General features: G+C 41.8%; 2 protein-coding genes across 2 annotated transcripts; both read right to left on the reverse strand.

Moving 5' to 3' along the window:
• Positions 1–60: 60 nt before the first annotated feature.
• Positions 61–18,771, reverse strand: kcnh4a (potassium voltage-gated channel, subfamily H (eag-related), member 4a). Its single transcript, XM_053443288.1, has 16 exons — positions 18,545–18,771; positions 13,627–13,860; positions 13,279–13,410; positions 12,984–13,117; positions 10,379–10,631; positions 8,542–8,699; positions 7,309–7,516; positions 6,428–6,622; positions 6,143–6,342; positions 5,301–5,550; positions 4,987–5,201; positions 4,790–4,828; positions 2,925–3,280; positions 2,754–2,833; positions 2,590–2,666; positions 61–2,299 (listed from the first exon to the last, which is right to left on the reverse strand). Exons 1-16 carry the CDS (start codon positions 18,618–18,620, stop codon positions 1,343–1,345), a joined length of 3,564 nt encoding a protein of 1,187 aa, XP_053299263.1. The 5' UTR covers positions 18,621–18,771; the 3' UTR covers positions 61–1,342.
• Positions 18,772–20,965: 2,194 nt separating this feature from the next.
• On the reverse strand, positions 20,966–22,527 carry hcrt (hypocretin (orexin) neuropeptide precursor). Its single transcript, XM_053443885.1, is given in 2 exon segments — positions 20,966–21,584; positions 21,586–22,527. Coding segments are annotated over 2 exon segments (426 nt in total). The 5' UTR covers positions 21,616–22,527; the 3' UTR covers positions 20,966–21,188.
• Positions 22,528–22,584: the final 57 nt, after the last annotated feature.

A 22,584-nucleotide genomic window follows, 5' to 3' on the forward strand; every position in this document is an offset into this window, starting at 1 on the left:
TACATCTGTTGTCCCGAGACAGGTTACAAACAAAGACAGGCGCATCATTTTAAAAACTGGCATTTAAAGGGTTAAAATACATAAAAATTACTCAGGACTGATTTCGGTTAAAAGTCAGGTAATTGAATGTTTAAAATAATATAATATTTAAAATGTTCTATTGCAGTTAAGGGGATATTTTTTCCTCGAAGATGCTGAAACGATGTTTATAAAAGGACCCCTCAGGCTCAAGTAAAAGATAAAAATAAAGTGATGGAGTAAATCACCCCTGTCAGTGTAGGCTAAATTATTCTGTATGACATGTTATATCATTAGTGAGGAAGTATTACTAACCTTTAAGCATTTCTTTATTATAGCTGCTTGAGTTGGAACTCGTATTAACTACGCTCTGTACATTCAGGTAACTTTCTTCAGTTGTTCCTAACATAGGGGCCAGCCCCTTCAAGGGGTCAAATGATACATCTGAGGGGCCCTTAAAATAATATGAGGGCTTGAAATTAGAAGATACAACGTTCTACCACACAAAGCTAGTGTAATTATTTTCTTCATATTTTAAAATTTTTGAAAAAGGGTTTAACTTCATAATATTTGCCAGTTTAGGCCTCAGACATGAAACAATCAGACATTGAAAGGGAAAACCACTCTTTGGTAAGCCGGGTAACACTTAAAACAATTCTAATCGGGGACACAGATCTAAATATTTGGGAACCACTGGTTTAAACTCTAGAAAAGCACTGTGTGATTAATCACATATGGGATTTCTTAATCTAAAACGATGTCTATAGTACAAACTAGTACTAATAATAATAATAGTAAAAGATGCAATGGAGTAAAAAGTACAACTATTCCGGTTAACCAAGTTTGTTCCTCTGTGTTCAGAATGAATTATCAGCTTTTTGTTTTGTAACAACTCATCAACACTAGGTGGTGCTGCATACCAATAGTTTGCTTGACAGAACCAGGTACTCTACTGTAAAAGTATCTTAACAGAAGTGGAAATATTAATTGTACATGTACACATACTAATGTCTTGCGTGAATCTGATAATGCAAATGGTTATATGCAATGAAATGCTAGAGAGAGATAGAGTGGTTTTACATGTTTGTTGATAGTTAAAGCATTATCCATCTTGTGATCCTGCAGACCAGTAATCACAACCAAAATTCACAAATAATGTTATTATGATAAAAAACCATTAAGAAAATCATTTATTCAGTTGTGACAGAGACTTTCAAAAGTTGTTCATGCATGTGGGTGTATTCATTGAATGGGAACTTTACACCAAAAGGTATAATAAAGTTATCATTGTCACACAATAACACAACAATATATAATGATGTCATCAGCGTGGGTTTTGTATTCCCTCCATTTCTGAGAGAAGTGGTTGGACTTCTAGAGCTGGTGAACTCATGTGATGTGTTTCTGCATTGTCAGTCCCGTCGGCTGCCTGGTTCAGCAGAGAACATGCAAAGTCCTGTGTGTGGTGGACAGATCCGACTGGCTCATTTGGTCTGGAACTATCGACAGAGCTCTGTCGGCCCAGGATGTGGCCTGTGCATATTGACGTGTGGACTCTTGAGGGGTTGAGAGAGCTGAAGGCAGTGTGATACTGTGGCTGACTGGACGGGGTGACAGAGGAATGGATGGGTGTCTGGGACCTGGTCTGATTATGTGCAGGGTCAGAGCTGGTTTGAACACCCAGAGAAGGATGGGTGTAGCCAGTGTTTACTGGGGAACATATGGGAAGAGTGTTGCTCATTGTGGGAACAGAGGCATTGTAGGCCACCTGTGGGGCCTGACAAACCAGTGGGAAGCTACTGAAGGCCGAGTTGAGGCCCAGCAGGGATGGACACCTTTGAACATGTGAGTGGGTCATGTAAGGAGAGTTTGGAGTTGTTCTGGAGGTTGGGAAGGGGCCACACTGGCTCGGCAGCCTGTTAGCTGAGGCCGCTTCTCTGTCAGAGCAGCACACGTGTAGACAGGACGACATGGGGCTCGACGAGTGCAGCAAGGTGGGACTTCTTCCCTGGGACGCCATCCCAGTGCAGCCACACACGTTTCTGGCAGGGTGGATAATGGCTTCATGATGGAGGTGCAGTCCAGTGGTCATGTTTAAAGGGACGTGGGGCGACCAGTCACTGGAGGCAGTAACATTAGGACTTGGTGCCCTCTGTATTCCACAGGAATATGAAGAAGCTGGAGAGTTGTTATGGAGCATGGCCATATGAGACTGTAGGTGATGCATTATGTTATGGAGCTCCTTGGCGAGTTTGGAGACATCTTGGTTCAAGTTATTCACCTAAAAAGCAGAAGTAACAGAAAGTTGTCTCGGAGCATATGTGACGTTTAATGTGTTTATGTAGTTTCTCAAAGATATAAACAGAAATATACCTCAAAGGAAAAGATAAAAGTCTAATTGTTAAAAGCATACAGTTTAAATTAGATTATGTTCACATGTTTGAATTGATTTGAGTGTCAGTCCACTTATGATAACACATTTAAATTAGCTATACTTGGGATTTTGTTGGGATATGATCCACTTTTCTCAGAATAGACATCCTTCACCTAGTGTTTTAATTGTGAACTTACCTCTTTGTTCAGTTTGCTTATGTTTTGTCTCACTTCCTCTGTTTCCAAAAGCAGGTTAGCACTCACTTGTAACCGTTCTGAAAAAGCATTAATATGAGTTTGTACTTTATTAAAAAACATTATAGAGTGTAGTTCACTTTTCATTCACTGTGCAGTCACTTTACCTGTTAAATTAGTCTTGGCTTCGCTCTGCTCGACATTAAACTGAAATGCGAGACTATTGTCCTCAATTCCATCCACGACTCTGCACAGACACAAATTAATGTAACATCACTTTGAATAGATGCAAATTGAATATTGATATATATTCGGATGAAGCAGGATGGCAAGGTTACCTGGGGCTAAGGTCCAGTGGACTAACACAAGGTAAGTATGGCATGCGCAGCTGGGCAGGCCGATGGTTCGAGTCTGTGTCAGTGGTAAGACTGGGCAGCTCCTCTCTCTCTCTGAATGCCTGAGGAGAGGGGCTGCAGCCTCTGCTGCCTTGGGTAGGTGACCGACAGAGGTGGAGTGCGTTGACGTGGCGGAGCTCCTCCCCCAACAGGGTGCTGAGACAGCGCTGATGGACGGGACTGCCCATTCCCTGCAGCAGAGGCCCTCTTCTCTGCTGAGAGTGTCTCATGTCGTCCTCGTGTTCTGCATAGTCTGCCTCAATGATAAACGGTAGCTTGTGGTCCACAGAAACATGACTCTGAGGACAGGGGGGAAGTTGAACATATATTGAAATTATTTGAAGCTCCTGGAGTCTTTTCATGGGTAACACAACACGACCAGGACTTCAACATAAAGTGGCATCACATTTAGTGTTGACGAAATTAATCTAGTGTAAATTGGCAGATATTTGTAAACACAGAGTCCTTTAAAATCTGCTGTCTGGCTACATTCATTTATTTCTACTCTCTTTAGAATTCAAGCTACCAAGCAATATGAAGTTTCTGAAAAACAATCTCACTGGCAGCTACAGGAAGAACTCTCATACCTGGTGCATAATGAAGGGTGCACAAAAACCTGAACTAACTAGAAGGTCACTCGGTAGAGCCCATCAAGATCTATTAATGTTCTCTGAAAAATCTGTGTCTATCGTTCAATGTTAAAGAAAGCGGAACAAAAAATCGTGGATCCGCTCCAAAGTTTAATGACTTCTTCCCTAACACATCCTTTCACTAAGTTTTGTGGAAATTGGTCTTGTTGTTTTTGCGTAATCCTACAAACTAACCAACCAACAAACAAACGGAAAGGGAAGAAGACATAACCCTCGTTGGAAGAGGTAGTAAAGGTTACAAAGACGCCTTTTCCTTTTATCATAAACTAGGGTCCTGTTGTTTTTGACAGCATCAAACAGGCTTGGCTTTCTCCTGTAGAATCCCTAACTCAGCTTGTGCTCTTTCTTTCAGCTCAATATGTTTACTGCATAGCTCATGTACCTGTTGTTGAGGAACTTTTGACTATTCTCACACATTACTGTATATGCCACTGTATAGTGTGAATACGTTGTGTATTAGTGCCTGTCTAATTCCACACAATCTCCACTCTCGCCAAGCAGTACCAGGTCAGGTTATAGATAAAGGATGCTTAGGGACTTTCATATCTAACTCAGATGCCCCAGACTGAGGCACCAGCTTCAACTCTTTTGCGTTTGTCACTAAATGTGGCTTCTGAATGCATGCTTTAGACTTAACTGTCCAATAGGATGCAAACACAAACATGTAACATAGAGAGCGACAGCAATTCTAGCCATTCATGGATGTGCTGACTGAATGGGTGACGCAAGGAGAGGAAGATATATGCGGATGCTGTGGGAGACATCTTCAGACGTTGGGGTGATAATTACTCATATTAGTCTGTTACCGTTTGTATATTGTTCCACCTTCTGGCCTCCTTGATGCATCAAATCTAAATTAAAATCTTCTACATAAGACATAAGCTGCTGCCGGAGTTCCCCTTTCACCAGCTTCCAGCAAACGTCCATAATACCTGTGGCCTCTGTGTGCCGTGTCTTTCACTTGCTTTGTTCTCTTTTATCTTAGCTGTGTCTGTGAGTCCAGGCAGTTCAATGTGCTGTTTTCAATATTAACCGTAACAGGTTTCCAGTGAAGCAGACTGATGTTTTATGATGTGAACACAGTTCGTACTGGAACTGACTGCCAGATGTATCAGGCAGATCAAAGCTGAAATAATTAGCTTAGTGAGGAACACATACCTGAGACAATCTGGGTGTCCATGGAAACCTTGCTACTCCCTGGAGATAAAGATGATACAAATTAACAATGAATTACACCTTTAGAATCTATATTTGGTGGGAAGGAGCCTAGAGACATTTTTCTAGTAGAGCAGGAAGTAGAACATTTCATTCTGTCTCTCTCTGCAGAGATCACCACAAAATATCAGATGTCTTACATCAGTTTCGCTGCCCTCTCTCAGATTGTAGGTGAGGTTATTGTGGATGTCAGAGCTGAAGCGGCTGCCGTACTCTGGGTACAGCCTGAGGACCTCCATCAAGGCCTTGACACTGATGTACTGCAAGTCGCAGTAGGTCAGGGCCTTCACATCTGCGTTTGTCTTGATCACCTGGTCACGTTCCGGGAGATCAGCCCCGATGAGGTCACCTTTGCCTGCAGAGAATGTGGGGTTAGGCGGAGGCGATACAACCAGGCAAAAGAAGCAAAAAACAAGCCACAGAGGAAATATTCCACATTTGGTTGCACACTGACCCAGAATGGCTATGACCATGCTGTCTTTCAGAACCTCCAGGGAACCCGAGCAGACAAAATAGTTGGCTTGTAGGGCATCTCCGTGGCGGATGAGATATTCTCCTGGTGCGCAGAAGGAGGTCTTGATGTGCAGGGAGAGGGAGCGCAGGCACCCTCTGCTCGCTCGCTCAAACACAGGCAGCTGCAGGATGTCTTTGTTCAGATGCATGGCGATGTCGGCTCGCAGCTCGTCCGGGAAGTCATGCAGCAACTGAAACACATCACAGGAAAAAGAAGGTGTCAAGTCTGTGTACAGCTTTGCAATGCTTCTGACAGTCCAACGGGTCCACTGAATACTTCCACTGCCACTAAACACATGCACCAAAAAAAAAGATCCATGTTGGTTTGGGGCACTTGTGTGACATGTCAAGCCGCTGAGTAAAAACAGAAGTGTTAAAGCCAACAAGTTCTCAGAAACCAGCCACAGTGTCTGCTACCTTCAACAGTGAATAAATTACCTACAGATGGCAATGGCGAGGGTGTTAATGAGCACTCTCTATATTTCAACTACTACCCTTGTAATTACAGGGTACTCCTCCTAGATCGGTGCTGGTATTGTAACTGACGTGTCATCTACTTCAGGATATGGATAAAGACTTTTTTAGATGACCCACAATTCATGATCTAGCACCCACACAAAAATACATTACTGCAGCCCACTCTGTCATAAGCTCCAATAGAGTTAGGTGACTTATTAAAAAGTTATTTAAACTCCTTTTAAAAAATATTTTGATTAAATCTGAGGTGAAAGGTTACTTTAGCCAAATTAACCACACTAGATTGCCATGTGATCTGTCACTCACCTCATTGGCGTTGATGCCATTGTTGACCGACCAGGTAGCCTGAAAGTACTCCAGCATCCTCTGCTTCAGCTGCTGAGGTAGCCGATGCACCCGGATGAAGTCCTTCAGATCCTTCATTCGGGTGTGATAGAGCGAGCGCCGCGAGTACATGCGCTGGATGATGGCTGTCACGTTGCCGAAGACCACTGCATGCATCAGGGCTGCAGGTGGGAGGGAGAGCGGCTGACGTTTATGGTGTTTTCTCAGAACATTTATCATAACTTGGTGAATTTTGAGTGAACCCACCACCCATGAGCATGATGCAGATGGAGAAGATTTTCTCGGCGTCCGTATTGGCACAGACGTTGCCAAAACCGACGCTCGTGAGGCTGCTGAGGGTGAAGTAGAGAGAGGCGATATATGCACTCGGCATGGAGGGACCACCCATGGTGCTGTTGATGAACGGGGTCTCCAGACGCTTTCCCAACTCCTGAAGCCAGCCTGGTGGGTGAGGTCAGAACATGGTTAGATCTGAGGCTACTAAACTAAATTCAACCATTCTGACAGCTCAAATATGATGGCTGATCAAGTGTTTCTAGTCTCTCTTCTCTCTCCTCTTTTTCACCCACCTCTTCATGTGGCCACAGTCACAAAAGTGCGTGCTCATTGTAAAAAAAAAGGTTTTTACTTTTACTATTATTTTTAGGGTCCCAGCCTTACTATCTAAAGAGCCTTGAGATTTTGTATTTTATGATTTCAATCAATTAATCAAATAAATTTGAGTGGTAAAGCATATATTCCCAATAAGTTGCAACATCCTCTGCCTATAACCCTCAGCAAGACTACTATACCATATAAATTGAATGGAAACTAAACATTTATTTTAGAAACCTGCTTCAACAGATGACCCACTCTGCATTGGTAGGTGATATAATGGAAGTTGTATAATTCATACTGGTGATATAATGGTATCACTCTGTGACCTGCACTTCCTCTGCAGAGACAAGACAAGCTAGATGTTGTAATGATGCTTTCAGGCATTCAAGCATGACAAGGGATGTGCAGAACTAGCCCACTGGGGGGGAGGCATTAAAAAAGGTTTAGCAATACCAAACAAGTGAGGAACAACATTTCGCTCTTGAATCATTTTTTGTGAGACCTATCAAACACACACACATGTTGCTCACCTATGTCCCAGGTAACGGGGTCACTACTCTCTATCTCCTTGCGTCCGATGACGTACCAGACACAAGCCATCCAGTGAGCCAGCAGAGCAAACACAGACATGAGCAGGGTCAGGACCACGGCGCTGTACTGAGAGTAACGATCCAACTTCTGCAGGAGGCGCAGCAGACGCAGCAGACGGACCGTCTTCAACAAATGCACAAGCGAGGTCTAAAGTTGAGGAGAGGGAGAACAGGATATATATGCTGGATCAGATGAGTCAAAGTCCTTTGATGTCTTTTTTATTTTTTGTTGCGCTATTAAGGAGACTGGGACACATGGATGTGTGCAGGAGGGCTGCTCAACCTGTTATCTAGGTTTGCCATGGATGACAACCACAAAAAATATTTAAATAACCAGCCTGATAGAACCATCTGAACTGGGAAAGACCAAAGCCACCCTCGCTCCTTCCTATGCTTAAGTTCCAGGTACTGTCCGAGACCAGGTGAAACATAAGAGTCCAACTTCTTGAAGTATTGAAGGAGTCTCACCGGGATTTACCGTAAAAAAAATTAAAACAAAGTGACAATCTTTATCGCATTAATATATCTTACCGTTGAAATAGGCAATGTTTTCAATACGCTTGAATAACTGCAGCTTACTTTTAGTTAAAATAACCAAACTCGCAAATCTATGTAGGACAATATTAAATGGGTTTGTCTCCAGGAATGTCTTGTCTATTTGTAATAGAGGTATAAATTCATTCTTTGCCCAATTTATTCTCAATCCTGAAAATGAGCCAAATATATCTATTAAATCTAACGGCGGGCAATAGAAGCTTAAGGATAAGACATTAACATAATTACATAATGTGCGTATTATTCATTAGTATCACATATGGTATCTCCCAACCTCTCATCCAACCAAAATTTGCTGTCTTTTAATGGCATATATTGTGAAGCATGAGATATTGTTAATAATAGCATTAGATATTTCAACCAGAGTCAGAGAGATGTCTTTATGAGTCAGCTAAGGCCTCTGGCAAAGTGCGACTAATCCACAGGAAGTACCAGTGTTCCTCTTAGAGGATATAACTAAGCGAGAAAGCTCAGTGAAGTGAATGTGGATAATCACCTCCAGTCCACTGCTCTGAAGGAACAACACGAAAACATTGCTAGTCTTAAAGTTTGTGCATTTAAAGAGATAGAAAGTTATAAACACCCCGGGGGCCGACACAGTTGGGCCGGTCATCTTACCACAGTGATGTTGAAAGCGTAGAGGAGGTCGAATGGCAAAGCTGCGATCAGATCCACAAAGAACCAGGTGGTGCAGTAATGGAGGTAGATGGAGCGGGCGTCGTACACCACCTGTCCCGACTGACTCACGTAGGTGGTGCGGAAATTCAGGATAATATCTGAGGGTCAACAAAAGGAAAGTTAATAAACTCATGATCGTGAGAAACATTTAAGGTGTAAGATGAGCAGTTTGGGGGTTTACTGGGATTGTTGTTCAGGCAGAAAAAAAAAGTGTAATTTTAAAATCCTCAAATAAAATTCACAAATCCATGCAACAGTGTTGTTAAGTTAAATAGTTTAGTAAGGCTATTAATAAAAGAGGACCATGTACACCTTTTAAATCACTTAATTTACAAGAATTATGCAATTAACTGTTAATATTACTTATAATATTACAGTATACTCTGATAAACAAGTTTTCAAAATCTGTAATAAAGGGAGAACAGGAGGAAACCCTATATATATATATATATACCATACTGTTAACAGCTATGGTAAGTTATGATAGGTCATCCAGCTCGAAATGAATGATTAGATAAAACAGTTGATTGAGGGCTGAGATTATGGACATTTATTTTTACTTGTTTGTGCAATTTAATTCAAGGAGAATTGGCAATTCTATGACAATTTACATGACACATGCTCGGCAATATATTTTCACTTGGAGAGATTTGTTTCTTGCAGCGGGGCTCAATGGAGAGAGTGCTTGTGTAGCTAAGTGAAACTGGTTCAGGGACAGGTCTTTTACATTGAGCATTGCGCCACAGGTTTTTTATTTAATTTGATCCAACAAGGACAATGCACAAAAACATTAGTCCGTAAATGAGAAGTGATGATTTAAACCAGATTTAGCTATCTGCTTATTTCAATCTTTAGTCCTTGGGCAGGTACACACTAAGTCCCAAACACTCTATCACACAAACAGTTCTACAGACAAATCGACAAGTACACATCAACGTACATCAGCACATTCATTCAATATATTGGAAAATCGAGTTCAGCACAATTCAAAATCGGAATCATGGTCAGTTTAATGGTGACCTGGTTGTTATCGTATACTCCACGGGAGATAGAGTGAAAGTCTTTACAAGTTTTAAGCTCAGCTGGAAGCATATTCCGATGTTTAATGGCCGTTGAATACTCAATATCTCCAGTGAGAATTGCAGGAAAACGATTCACTTTCACAAGAAGTAAGTAAGTGAAAGAGTGAGCGCCAGCATGTGATGCCAGGTGAGCTAATTTGAGCACATATATCACAGACTGTCTGTCCCCAAACGTGTTGAGAGAGAGAGAGAGAAGGAGAGAAGGAGAAGTCAGAGCCTCGCGACAGATGTGTTTTCACACTTCCTTTGGTAGAAAAATGGAAGGAAGTGAGAGAAATCTCATTATTACTCGTAACCTGGGGCAACAGAGACGCCCTGAGTGGGCGAGGAAAGATGGGGGGTGCGTGTGGTAGCTATTGCCAGGGTAACCACTGCCGCTGCACTGCAATATACAGTTGCTTTTAATATGAATGCAGCATTGTTGTCGCTTCATAACGCCGCTGAAGGTGCTTCACCACTGAGGTCAGCTGGTGCACAGCATGCAATCACTTTATTAAAGGATGTAGCTCTAAACTTACAGTGGTTCAATCAACCAATTATCTTACTGAAATAATTTAAACTGCATTTGCCATGTATCAACGGAAAAGTGATTGTTCCTTTTGAATTTGGTCAAAAATATTTAAAATGAATGTAATCAATTTTTTTTAAGGTCCTCAAATTGACGATTGCAACAGTTTTATCAGACGAGTCATTACCAAGTATGAAGAGCACCTCCACGGCTATGTCACTGCCTTTAGTGCTCTGACTGACGAGCGAGTGGTGGTCGCTGCCCTGGTCGTGGCTGGCAAAGCAGACGTCGTAAGGCACGGTGACAGCGACGTAGAAGGTCGCCAGTAGAATGAGCCAATCCCACAGGGCCTTGGAGATGCTGTAGTGCAGCAGGATGAAACGTGACTTCTTCACGGCCGCAACCTTGTACTCCGGTAGAGACGGCTTCTGGAACACACTCTGAAAGGAGCAGGAGAAAAGTTTACTCTGCGGGAGGTGGAAGTCGTGAGATCCAAATGTGTATTTCATTGGCATCCTGGCGAGGTGCAGGGAGGAGTGGTCTCAGTTGGAGAGAGGAAGCTTGTTTGATGAACTCACTGGCTGTAATATGTTTATGGCCACCTTGAACCCAGAGGAATAATGAATCCTTTGGATAAATGAAACCAAGTCTGAAAATGAAACCGGATGAATAAATTTCCCCCAGTGTCTGCGTATGTTAATAAGCTCAGCGTGAAGCACTGAGTGAGGCTGGTTAAATGCCGGTGATCATCCCTTTTTCATTAACCTCAAAAGATGTGTGATCAAATTTGAATAAACTTGAATAGGTAAATTATAGGCACGCAATTGTTGATTGGACACCAGTGGTTTAAAGATGTATGAAACAAGTCTGTGTGTGGTGTTAAAGTTTGAGCTTTTTGAATGTCTCGTGCTAGTGGGCACCACCTTCGATGAGAGTGCGCCTGCAGCATCAGATGCAGACTCAGCCATACAGTGCCTTGCATAAGTATTCACCCCCCTTGGACTTTTTCCCATTATGTACTGTTACTAACTGGAATTCAAATAGACTTAAATAAACTTTTTCCCGTTTGATCAACAAAACATGCATAGTACTTTGGAGGTGCAAAATAAATTTTATTGTGACACAAACAATAATGAGAACAAAAAAGTTGACATCTGTTGGGTGCATAAGTATTCACCCCCCTGTGTCAATACTTGGTAGAACCCCCTTTCGCTGCAATTACAGCTGCAAGTCTTTTGGAGTATGTCTCTACCAGCTTTGCACATCTAGAGATGGAAAGGTTTGTCCATTCTTCTTGGCAAAAAAGATGAAGCTCAGTCAGATTGGATGGTCTGTGAACCGCAATCTTCAAGTCTTGCCATAGATTCTCTATTGGATTGAGGTCTGGGCTTTGACTGGGCCATTTTAAGACTTTAATCCAAACCATTCCTTTGTAGCTCTGGCTGTATGTTTAGGGTCATTGTCCTGCTGGAAGATGAACCTCCGCCCCAGTCTCAAGTCTTTTGCAGACTGCATCAGATTTTCTTCAAGGATTTCCCTGTATTTGGCTCCATCCATCTTTCCCTCTATTCTGACCAGTTTCCCTGTACCTGCTGAAGAGAAGCATCCCCACAGCATGATGCTACCACCACCATGTTTCACTGTTGGGATGGTGTGCTCAGGCTGATGGGCAGTGTTGGGTTTTCGCCACACATAGCGTTTTGCATTGAGGCCAAAAAGTTCAATTTTGGTCTCATCTGACCAGAGCACCTTCTTCCACATGTTTGCTGTGTCTCCCACATGGCTTCTGGCAAACTCCAAACGGGATTTTTTATGGATCCCTTTCAACAATGGCTTTCTTCTTGCCACTCTTCCATAAAGGCCAGATTTGTGGAGTAGACGACTAATAGTTGTCCTGTGGACAGATTCTCCCACCTCAGCTGTGGATCTCTGCAACTCCTCCAGAGTAACCATGGGCCTCCTGGTTGCTTCTCTGATTAATTTTCTCCTTGTCCGACTCTTCAGTTTGGGTGGACGGCCTCCTCTTGGTAGGTTTGCGGTTGTGCCATATTCTTTCCATTTTCTTATGATGGATTTTATGGTGCTCAGAGAGATGTTCAAAGCTCTGGATATTTTTTTATAACCTAACCCTGCTTCATATTTCTCCACAACTTTATCCCTGACCTGTTTGGTGAGCTCCTTGGTCTTCATGATGCTGTTTGTTCAGTAATGATCTCCAACAAACTCTGAGTCCATCACAGAACAGGTGTATTTATACTGAGATTAAATTGCAGACAGGTGGACCCTATTTACTAATTATGTGACTTGCAAATGTGACTTGTGAATGCAATTGGTCGCACCAGATCTTTGTTAGGGGTTTCACAGTAAAGGGGGTGAATACATATGCACTCAACACTTTTCAGAGTTTTATTTGTAAATAATTGTGAAATCCATGTAATATTTCCCCCCACTTCCAAATGATGCACTATTTTGTGTTGGTCCATTACATAAACTCACGATGAAATAAATTTTAATCTGTGGTTATACCATGACAAAATGTAGAAAAGTCCAAAGGGGGTGAATACTTATGCAAGGCACTGTAATGATTTAGGAAACCATTGCATTAGGGAAAAGGCTACAGCACTTACTTTTAAAACTTTAGGTATATTCAACTTACTTAAAAGTTTAGCAACTACTTGGCAAATATTATTTAAAGAAAAGCACCCCACACATCCCTTGGTAAGAATGAATAATGAAATATTGAGACTGTTGATTGCGGCTTTAATTATCTTGAAGCTATGGTTTTCACTCACATCAGTCAGTTTCCTCTTGCCCCTCTTGGTGAACAGGTTGGTCAGGTGGTGCAGAATGGTCCTTCCCCTCTCCCGAGCTTGGGAGAAGTGAGGCTGGTTGCTTTTCCTGCTTTGGTAAGCAGCCTCCGACGTACCTGCGGGCGCCACCATTATGGCCACAGAATAAATGTAAATCGAGACATATTCCATTTATCTTTGGTCTATCTAAAAGACAAGGTAGTGGCAACATGACATTTTGAAGTTGAAGTAGTCAATTAAAATAGGATTGTTGACTGCTAGGAAGTGCAGGTCTCACCTTCTCCTTGGGCGTAGTGACAGCTTTTCCCATGCGATTCACTGACGTCTTTGAAGGATAACAGGAACAGCACCACCTCACTTTTCTCGTTTTTAATTGGAACAATATCCAGGAGGCACCAAAATGGGTTTCCTGAGGATATCAAAAAAGTTATTAATCCGGTTATCCAACATCAAATCCCTATAGTTTATACTCCAAAAAAATGATTGCAGCCCTATTGATTCTGGAGTATTGTTTTTTATTTTATGCCTGTATGAAGACCAACACTCTTCAGGTCAGGTTAGATCAATCAGAGTCTGCGCTCCAGCAGGCGTGGCCAGTCTGGGTGAACAGATGAGTCCTCCTCACCATTTTTCCGGTAAAGGCAGACTTCCCCCTGGTACTCCCGTTGTCCCTCCAGAGCTTTGTCCAGCTGCTGGATTGCACTCTCACTGGTTTCGACACCGTGAAGGAAAATGCAGGTACAGGTTTTCTGCATCACCTCAATCCGCACAAAGCCGGTCAGCTCGCAGAACCCATCGGAGCAGTACACAATGGGGTATCCATGGCGACCCTGAGCATTTCCCAGTAGAAAGTTACTGTCTGCAAGATAAATAAAAGACAAGAATGGATGTGAAGCAAATTAATAATTTAATCGAAGACACATGAAGACAGGTGAGCAGCTGGCAATGTAGTTTTCTGACTGCACAGCTGTGATGCAGTTTGACACAGTTGCAGCAATACCAATAAGGGGGGAGGGGGGACTCTTGTCTTGTTGTCTTGTCCTTGGTCTTCTCCTTGGTTTTGGTCTTCTCACTGATCTTGTCCATGGTCTCGGGCTCATATTTGACTTGTCCTTGTCTTGGTCTTGTCTTTTTCTCATCTTGGTCTTGTCTCTATATGGTCTCGACTTGATTTTTTCTTGTCCTTGGTCTTGTCTTACCTCTTCATTGTCTCGTCACTGTCCTCTCCTTTCTCTTCTTGGTCTTGCCTTGTCTCTTCTTGGTCTTGTCTTGGTCTTATCTTGTCACTCCTTTGTTTTGTCTTGTCCTTGGTCATGACTTGGTCCTCTATTGTTTTGTTTCTTCATGGTCTTGTCCTTGGTCTTGCCTTGTCTCTTCACGGCCTTGTCGCTGGTCTCATCTTGTCTCTGTTGCTCTTGGTTTTTTTAACTAAATTTTAAAGTACAGAAGGTTTTTCATCGACAAAATAACTCAAATTCAAACCAATTCAGACAGATGCCTGAAGAAAAGTTGGTCTACAAAAGTTTTATTTTTGAAATTTGTATTTATCAGTGATACATCTATATTAAAAACAGCTTTGGACATTGAATTGGGACAAAAGGCTATTACTTCCACAGAAGATTGCTTAATTTAACAATGCCCACCATGTGGCAGAAAATCATTTTCTCTCTAGCACAGCTTCCGATCACAGCTGATTTAAAACTTTAATATGCAGTATTTATATAACAGTGCTAGAGAGCTTCTAGGTCTTAAGAATGATTTTAATGGTAGAGGTGAAGATCTCTGTGAAATCAATTCAGTAACATACTTGACAGGGAAATCCTTTGGGCATTAGAAAAGAACTCTGAGTATTACTGCTAACTGCTGGAACATTGAGGAGTCATTTTGGGGCAGGATGTGTAGGTGGCGAAACGAATAATCATGAAACCCAGCGTTTAGAGAAAGCATTTATTCAAACTGAGGCATGATGTACAATTTGTCTTCACTAAAACACAAAATAGTCAAATAACAACACTAGGATGGCTGTAAGAAATGTGAACAGAAAGAATCTACCTCTGAAATCATGTACTATGAGAACTATTAGTGCACAGAGAGCTGATTGATGTACATGTTTTCTGTCTATTGAAACTATACATACTCTATGTGTAGAGAAGTAAAGTAGTCCATCTTCATGCCATTTTTTAAACCTGCTTATGTGCTGCAGAGTGATGTGTTAATATACTAAATGATACAGATCCACTCCCTTTCTTGTCGACTGTAAAGAGAAATAACGATCATCATCGTTCTCCGACTAACGCAGGTTTACTTTCACTTCACAGGAGAGAGGTCGGGTCCAACGAAGGGTGTTTCCTTTCACTCATTCATTCTGGTTCATGTTGAGCGCAAGCATACTAAATGTCAAACTAAAATATTTGTTTAAACATACCGCACAACACCACAATGAGGATTTTATAAGTGAGAGGACAATGCTGGGCATCTGTGCTGCAGCGAGTTTTAATGAGTGAGGCTTTGTGCTCTCCTCTAAAGCTCGGGGAGCAAACACAGACTGATGGTTTGTTCAGATGCACGCTGCTATAGTCTCACCTGATGTATTTTAATTATTCCTGAGGCCAAAAAAAATGCAATTAGAGACGTGCAGATGTATTATTCCTGATATGCTTACAGTTAGTCTCACAAGAAACTAAATTAAGATCTTTCCATGCTTGTCTTGCCATAGCAATTTGCGGCGACCAAATGGAAGTGCTGCAGTTTGTGAGGTTACGGAGATACTGTGCCCCCCCCACCGAAACACACATGTATCCAGTGAAGGATCAGCGATAAAAGCTTCAGATGTAGTGGAGGATTCTGTAAAGATAACATGCCCAGTCTCGGAAACCCCCTGCGCTGATTGTCTCTCAGTATAAACTGTTCAGACTCATCAGTTAATCAGGCAGATTATTGTCAAGTGTAATCCTCAGGAACAAAGTTAAATCTTGGTTGAATCAAACTCTCCCACTTCTAGAGATTCGAGATCCTTTATTGTTTGACAGTTGTTGTGATGGCACTCCCGGAGATCTGGAAAATGGTATCTAGTCCCTCTCCGTTTAGTCTATGTCTCCCCTCTCAGTCCGCCCGAGTCTGACTGCCAGTGAAACTCACTCAAAGCGATTTCTTGTCAAGAAACGTTCACGTCGAAGATTAGAAAATGGGGGCACATGTGAGGTGGGTAATTACAGGAGGTTTGTAATTTCTTATCGTTGCTTCCTCCCTTCAATTTGTCAATCACCCCATGCATTGGATTCCTTTAGTGTGAACTGCAATCACTCTAAAGCAATGATTATCCCCAATTATCACCGACAGAAGTGTGAAGAGGAGGAACATCCTACATAAAGTAACCTACCCAAGCAATTAGCAGAAGAGACTGTCGACATCGAGGAATAAAAAAAAGCTTTCAATGGTCGTTAAATAATTCTCTTGACCCTGATGTCTACAGAGTGCAAATATAATTTTTCTTTAATTACCTATATTTGAAGATGGTGATCGATTAGATGAATAGGCATGTCTCAGATTTCAAAGAGGGTGACTGAGCAGGACCCCTGATGGTATTTGATTAACCCCTCTGCATAATTTATCTCAATTAATTACCCTGCTCACATATCAGGGTCATGTGAATACCAGCTCCATTCCCCTGAGCCCGGCCTCGGTGCACAGTCACACTGGGGGGCATTTGTACTCTATTTATTATCTCTTCAGAGACCTGAGTTGAGAATAAGACTTTTAGCTCTGCAGTCACCCTCTCTTCCTCGCACAGAAAAAGCTTTCGAGTCCACTGAGACACATTCGAGGCAGTTCTCGGACTACAATCGTGCTCCGAAGCAACATGTTGTCGGTTAGAGGCTTCACCTCGCAGCTCGGTCAATCTGCTCATTTCCACATCTGATACTGGGGTATTGGGCCTGTGTGTATGTGTGCAAGAAAGGGTGATGTGAAAAAGGGCACTGGAGGATGCATGTGTGTGATCGGGAGATCCAGAAGGAGAAAGTGTCATCGCACTGAACTTGTGAATCTGCCAAGCTATGATAGACAGTATGGCCCATTCACAGCCTGTCACATTATGTTCTAGTGTCTGCTGATGTCTTTCAATTCTGTAAGGCTCAATAATGGAGATGTGGACTAGTAGAGCAGGAGCCAATATAGCAATGGTCCGCAATGGATGGAACGAGGAGGAACATTGTCTAAGCATGAAAAACAAACAACCAACCCTCTGTATTTTAATAATGCAAAAGCAAACACCAGCAAACTCCATGTGCCTAAGTGAGCGGTGCATCTACTACATTTCATTCATGCCCTCCAGGTGCGGTGTGTTTTATGCAAAAAGAACATGAGGGGCATGAGATACTGTAAAAACCAGCCTTCACTGGTTACTGGTCTCCATGTTTTATGTAGCTAAAAATAACTCATGAGATACTTTCTGTCTCAGGGTTTAAATCACATCACGTTTAAGATGTGTAAGATTTAACATTTAAGTTTGAACTCAATAAATGTAAAAAATAAAATAAGAAAATTAAGAAACAAATCCGCGAATGTGTCATTTTGTCAGTGAAGCAATATGTTATTAGCCATATTATTGTTATTTTTCTACCCATCAACATAATACCAAAGTTTCTGCACAATCCCACCAGTTACTTTCAAGAGACCTGTTGTTAAATGAAAGATATAAAGTGGCCGCTGAGATATCACACATTCAGCAGCATCAAAAAGCCAAATCTCACCAAAATATTAACATCTCCTTAGCCTTATCTGAATTTTATTGCACCTCTCCTGCAACCTTTACACCTTTGCTTGACTCGAAAGAGAAAAAAAATGATTGGCAAAGAAAAGATCAGGGTTTGGGTTGGGGTAAATGAAGACATATGTCACAATAGGACGCCTGAGCCATGACAACAGAGCCCTGAAAGTTCTTCAGTTTTAAATTGAAAAGAATACATTATAGAAGAATGATGAGCACGAGCTACGCAGCCTTGATGTTACTGCTGGAGGATTTCAATTAGCACGGAGAGCAAGGCGCAAGGAGCCCCTTGACTGTCCCCCATGGATACATTTCAGCGTTGAATAATCCTAACGGCTCAACCAGCAGCTCCTCGGCTTTGCACTGTCCTTCTCCATTTCGAGCTCTGGTTTGCAGTCATAACTCGCAGCATTATAATTGGATATCACAACTGTTGGGCACATTTGTCCAAAGCCGTGTTTTTCAGTGTCAGTCACAACTTTCAAGTGGGTTAAAGAAATGCCACAGGCTATGTAGCCTTGAGTATGGAGGCGTAGCCGGTGGAGTTGCATCCTCAGAACTGAGACGAAAACATTTGCAGGCATCACAGTCAAAACACTTTAATACATGCGTCCCCAGAGAAAAGTTGGACACACACTGATTGCAGCACAGTATTCCAAAGAAGTCCAACAATGGCCATTGCACAAGCAACAAAGCGTTCATGTACATCTACAAGTAATACATTTTAATATCACCAAATAGAGAGTTTTAATAGAAATATGCATTATATACTTACGCGTGCCATCAAAGTGGTTTGCAATGCTCTCCAGGAAGGTGTTTTGGGGAGCGAGGAGGCCCTTCATCACAGGCATCTTGTACTAAGACACAGTAGTTTGTCACCATTCCCCAAAGAGAACCACAGTGCGTCTTCTGTGAGGTTCTATCGGAGTGTGTGAGTGCAGTGTGTTCTTTCTATCCTCTGCGGTCCAGAGGAGACCACTGACATCTTTTGCTGCTGCAGGACTTCTCTGCAAAGCTTCTGTCTTGGTATTGATCTAGGAGCTCTCAGGTCCGGCTGGATGTCCCTCTGCTCTCAGCTCTGCTCCCAGTGTCTCAGTGGAGCCTCAGCTTCTCTTCAGACAGCTTAACTCCACTCACCATGGCTCCTGCAGCTCCCGACTCCCCTTCCTCTATCTCTCTCCTCTATCTCTCTCTCCGTCCCTCCCTCTTCCTCTTCCACACGCTGTCAATATATTAGTTCTCTCTCTCTCTCTCTCTCTCCCTCCCTCTCTCTCTCTCTCTCTCTCTCTCTCTCTCTCTCTCTCTCTCACAGAAACCTGCGTCCTCCTACTTCGTTCTCCCCAGAGAAGTTATTAGAAATCACTTTTTTTATCTCGCTCCAGCTATCCACTGTGCCTCTTATGAAAATCAATTTTGGCAGTTAGGAAATGCTGTTTTGTGTGCTTGTAATTACAGATCACACACTGACACACACATTGAAAGCCTCAGCATGCGTTGGCTGCTCTGGATGCTCTGCAGCATGAGAAGACGAGACGATGATCACAGTTAATTGGTGTCTGTATTGAGCTTTTGTTTTGGTCTCCGGCAATTTTATGGACACACAGAGGTCAGAGGTCACGCTGAATAAAGCACAGCTCCGGATGATTCACCGATGCTACAATGCAGGATCTATCAGGGTGTCGTCTGAATCACCCAAAGCTGTATCATGTTGTCTCTACAACATTTACATGTGTTTCTGAACATACCCTGGTTGTTTGTATAATTTATTTTCATATAGTAAAGCTGCTGTGGATAATCGCCAACCCAATGAGACCTGACATTTCATTATTGCCTCCCATCTTATCCATGAAAGGTCAAAAAGCAACACAGCCAATTAAAAAAAAGCGACGTTGGGTTTTAATATCAAATGGTATTTTGAATATGGTCAGCTTGCAAATATATACAATATTTAACCAGCCAAGCAGCATTTTATAAGATTTAAATTATCTTTAATAAGCCACACAAGCAGGAAACGAATGGAGGGAGAACAATTCAAGTCGAAGAGCAGCATTTGTTCTTTACTGTTTCCTTCTCTTCTCTCATCGGTTGCGCCTCCATGTGTCAAACTGTTCTCAGGTGCCAAATGAATGACTGATGACACAGCTGCTTTCCTCCCCGCTCTTTGCACACTGCAATTTCAAACAGCATAAAGTGGTGAAATCGAAGAAAAGGCAAATCAATGAAATGTCCCCATAAGAAACTAACAAACCTATAAAAAGGGGCGTGTGTGCGTGTGCATATCTGTGTTTGCTCAGGTTAATGGGCTTATGATACATGTCTCCAATGGCAACAGCAATCCCACACACAGACATCTCTAAGGAAGTCAAAGAATGTGTTAGTGTTAAATACTGATATAGTGATCAGACAGTTTTTACCTTCGAAAGAGGACAGACAGGAAATGTGGACATTATTTACACACTGTGCATGAGCAGAGGCTCAATGCTTTCAGTCATCTTATTGGATATTTGCATTCTTCAGTGATACCACCTCTATCTTTATTCTCTTTTTGAAAAAACACTAGCACCATCTTGTGGCCTTCTTTATTCCTGCACTTTGATGTGCTCCCGAAGTGCATATCATGAATAAAAGTAAAAGTAGAGAGTCGGACAAGTCAGTGGGTTTCTTTTTCCCAGTGTCATGCTGTTTGAAACAAAACAATACATCAGATAATCTGTGTTCTGCTCACTTGTGCAGTAAATCCTGATTTTGCAAGATAGTTTTTCCATTTTAGTTAGATGGACAGTGTGAATAATTATTCACACCGATATTGTTTTTTAGAAGGAGGCATTTAATAATATTGCTCCCATGATTCTGGAGTTCTTTCAATCCAAGCTGTTTCTTTCTTTAGATAGAAAGAGTGTATGTTGGACAGATTTGTATGTAACAGTAGTATCATCTGCTTTGGTCTTGGGAAAACTACTATTGGAGTCATTTTAGAAAATTCTGGAGAATGCTCTAATGAAATAGTTAAATCTCAGGTGAGCAAAGTGATCGCCTTCTTGCTGTGTCGATCAGTTTTCCGACCACAAACACATTCTTAAATCATTTTGTTTGATTGAAACGTTGCACTCATGCACTCACAGGTGCATGCTTTACCTGTGAGTGTGTTGGTCACTCAACCTAACATCTGGTGGTTAAAATAAGGACTACAGACATGTTTTCAGGTTTGATTGTTTTTTATTCTACAATGCCTTATTGTTCTCTTAAAGACAAATGCAAATCATATCACAATCAAAAGGAAAATGCAAGAAAATCAAGTTTCCCCATGAGCAAAACAATTTTCATTTTTATTAAATACCTCTCAAAAAATAAGTGTGATTTTACTTCCTACATTTGAACAGTGTCCCAGTATATTTGTACCATGAGGTATAAGTATGCCTTCACACATTGAGGGGTGTTGTGATGCTGGTTCCTGACCGAGCCATCCAGTCCATGTACGGCTCTCCAGCCCTCTCCTCTGTCCTCTTCCCCATAGTCAGGATCCCTGCTGCCTGGTTCCTGGAGACCTGCAGGAGGTGGTGGAGTCGGCTGTGCAAGCGTTGCTCTTCCTCCTTCCGTTTGCCCAGGGTGAGGATGCCGGCAGCAGCGTCTCCAGTGAGAGTTCCCCCCACGGTCTTGCTTCCAGCGCGGCACAGCAACACGTAGAGGCGACAGGAGCGAGACGGCTGTCTGCAGCAATCAGACATGCTGTGAGCGTCACAGGTCAGTTGAGACAGCAGCAGCATCAGGATCAGCACCAGGACCTTCTGCTGGGTTAAAGGGATTTGTTTACACCAAACAAACAGTGATTGTTTTTCCCACATTCATTTGAATTATACGTTATATATTTTCTTGAGTAATTCTGTTTGTATTTGACTCATATAATTGGTGATTTCTGCTCAGTAAAGACTCATGTCCAGATCCAAATCCAAACTCATATCTACGTATAATGAATATTAATCACTGAATGTCCCATAGGACGATGCTGACATTTTAAATTACATACATAAGCCCCGACCTGTCGCCTATGTAATACATAGAGAATCATCAGCATCATCATCGTCAATGACTCGGATTATGGTACCTTCCTCAAACCTTTATCTGAACATAAAAGATATGAAATATTGAATTTCCAATAATATCGTTCTGAAATTTATTCAGCATCAAAGTGTTATTAGATTAGATTTAATTGTCAAGAACTGAGAGAAATAAATGCAGTTTAGTGTCTAGCAAGAAGTGCGAAAAGCAGTAGAAGTGCAGAATAACGTACATATGTTTAGATATAAACAAATAAATAACAGTACAGATATGATTATGCCAATATGTAGTGTGAAAAGGCAGTGTGGGCATAAGAAAGAATAACCCCAGTAGTTGAAAGTATAATCAGGTTTGAACTATAAATGAATAGATGTGGTTACATAAAATTATATTACATGAATAAAATAATAAAATCGAATGGAATGCCTTTTAACTTGTAAAGTTTCTATCAGCATATGGTGATTGAAAAGGTACAGTCATTGCTCAACAATTTGCCTACATCCTTGATTAACTATTTTTTATCTATTTCATTTATATTATAATTTTTTGGAATGAACAGATGCATGAGAATTTAGACATTGATTAAGACATTGATTAGCATGACATCTTCCTAGAAACTGTTTCCACTTTTTAAAATATCCCTTGGTAAGTGAGGAAAAGTCTCTGATGCGACTTTCCACACCGCGATCAACACAGCAACTTATTCTCTTCTATTTCAGACAAAAGTTAAAGAATCTCAGCCGTCTTACCCTGTTCGAC

Source organism: Pleuronectes platessa, chromosome 16 (genome assembly GCF_947347685.1).
Source record: "Pleuronectes platessa chromosome 16, fPlePla1.1, whole genome shotgun sequence".
Taxonomy (NCBI): domain Eukaryota; kingdom Metazoa; phylum Chordata; class Actinopteri; order Pleuronectiformes; family Pleuronectidae; genus Pleuronectes; species Pleuronectes platessa.

Excerpts from the sequence above, each read along its gene's own strand:
- kcnh4a (XM_053443288.1), bottom strand. The coding sequence starts at position 18,620 with ATGCCTGTGATGAAGGGCCTCCTCGCTCCCCAAAACACCTTCCTGGAG. Across the intron at positions 4,829-4,986 it reads GAGAGGGCAGCGAAACTGAT|GGAGTAGCAAGGTTTCCATG; the intron begins GTAAGACATCTG and ends CTTTATCTCCAG. Across the intron at positions 2,667-2,753 it reads AGCCAAGACTAATTTAACAG|AACGGTTACAAGTGAGTGCT; the intron begins GTAAAGTGACTG and ends ATGCTTTTTCAG.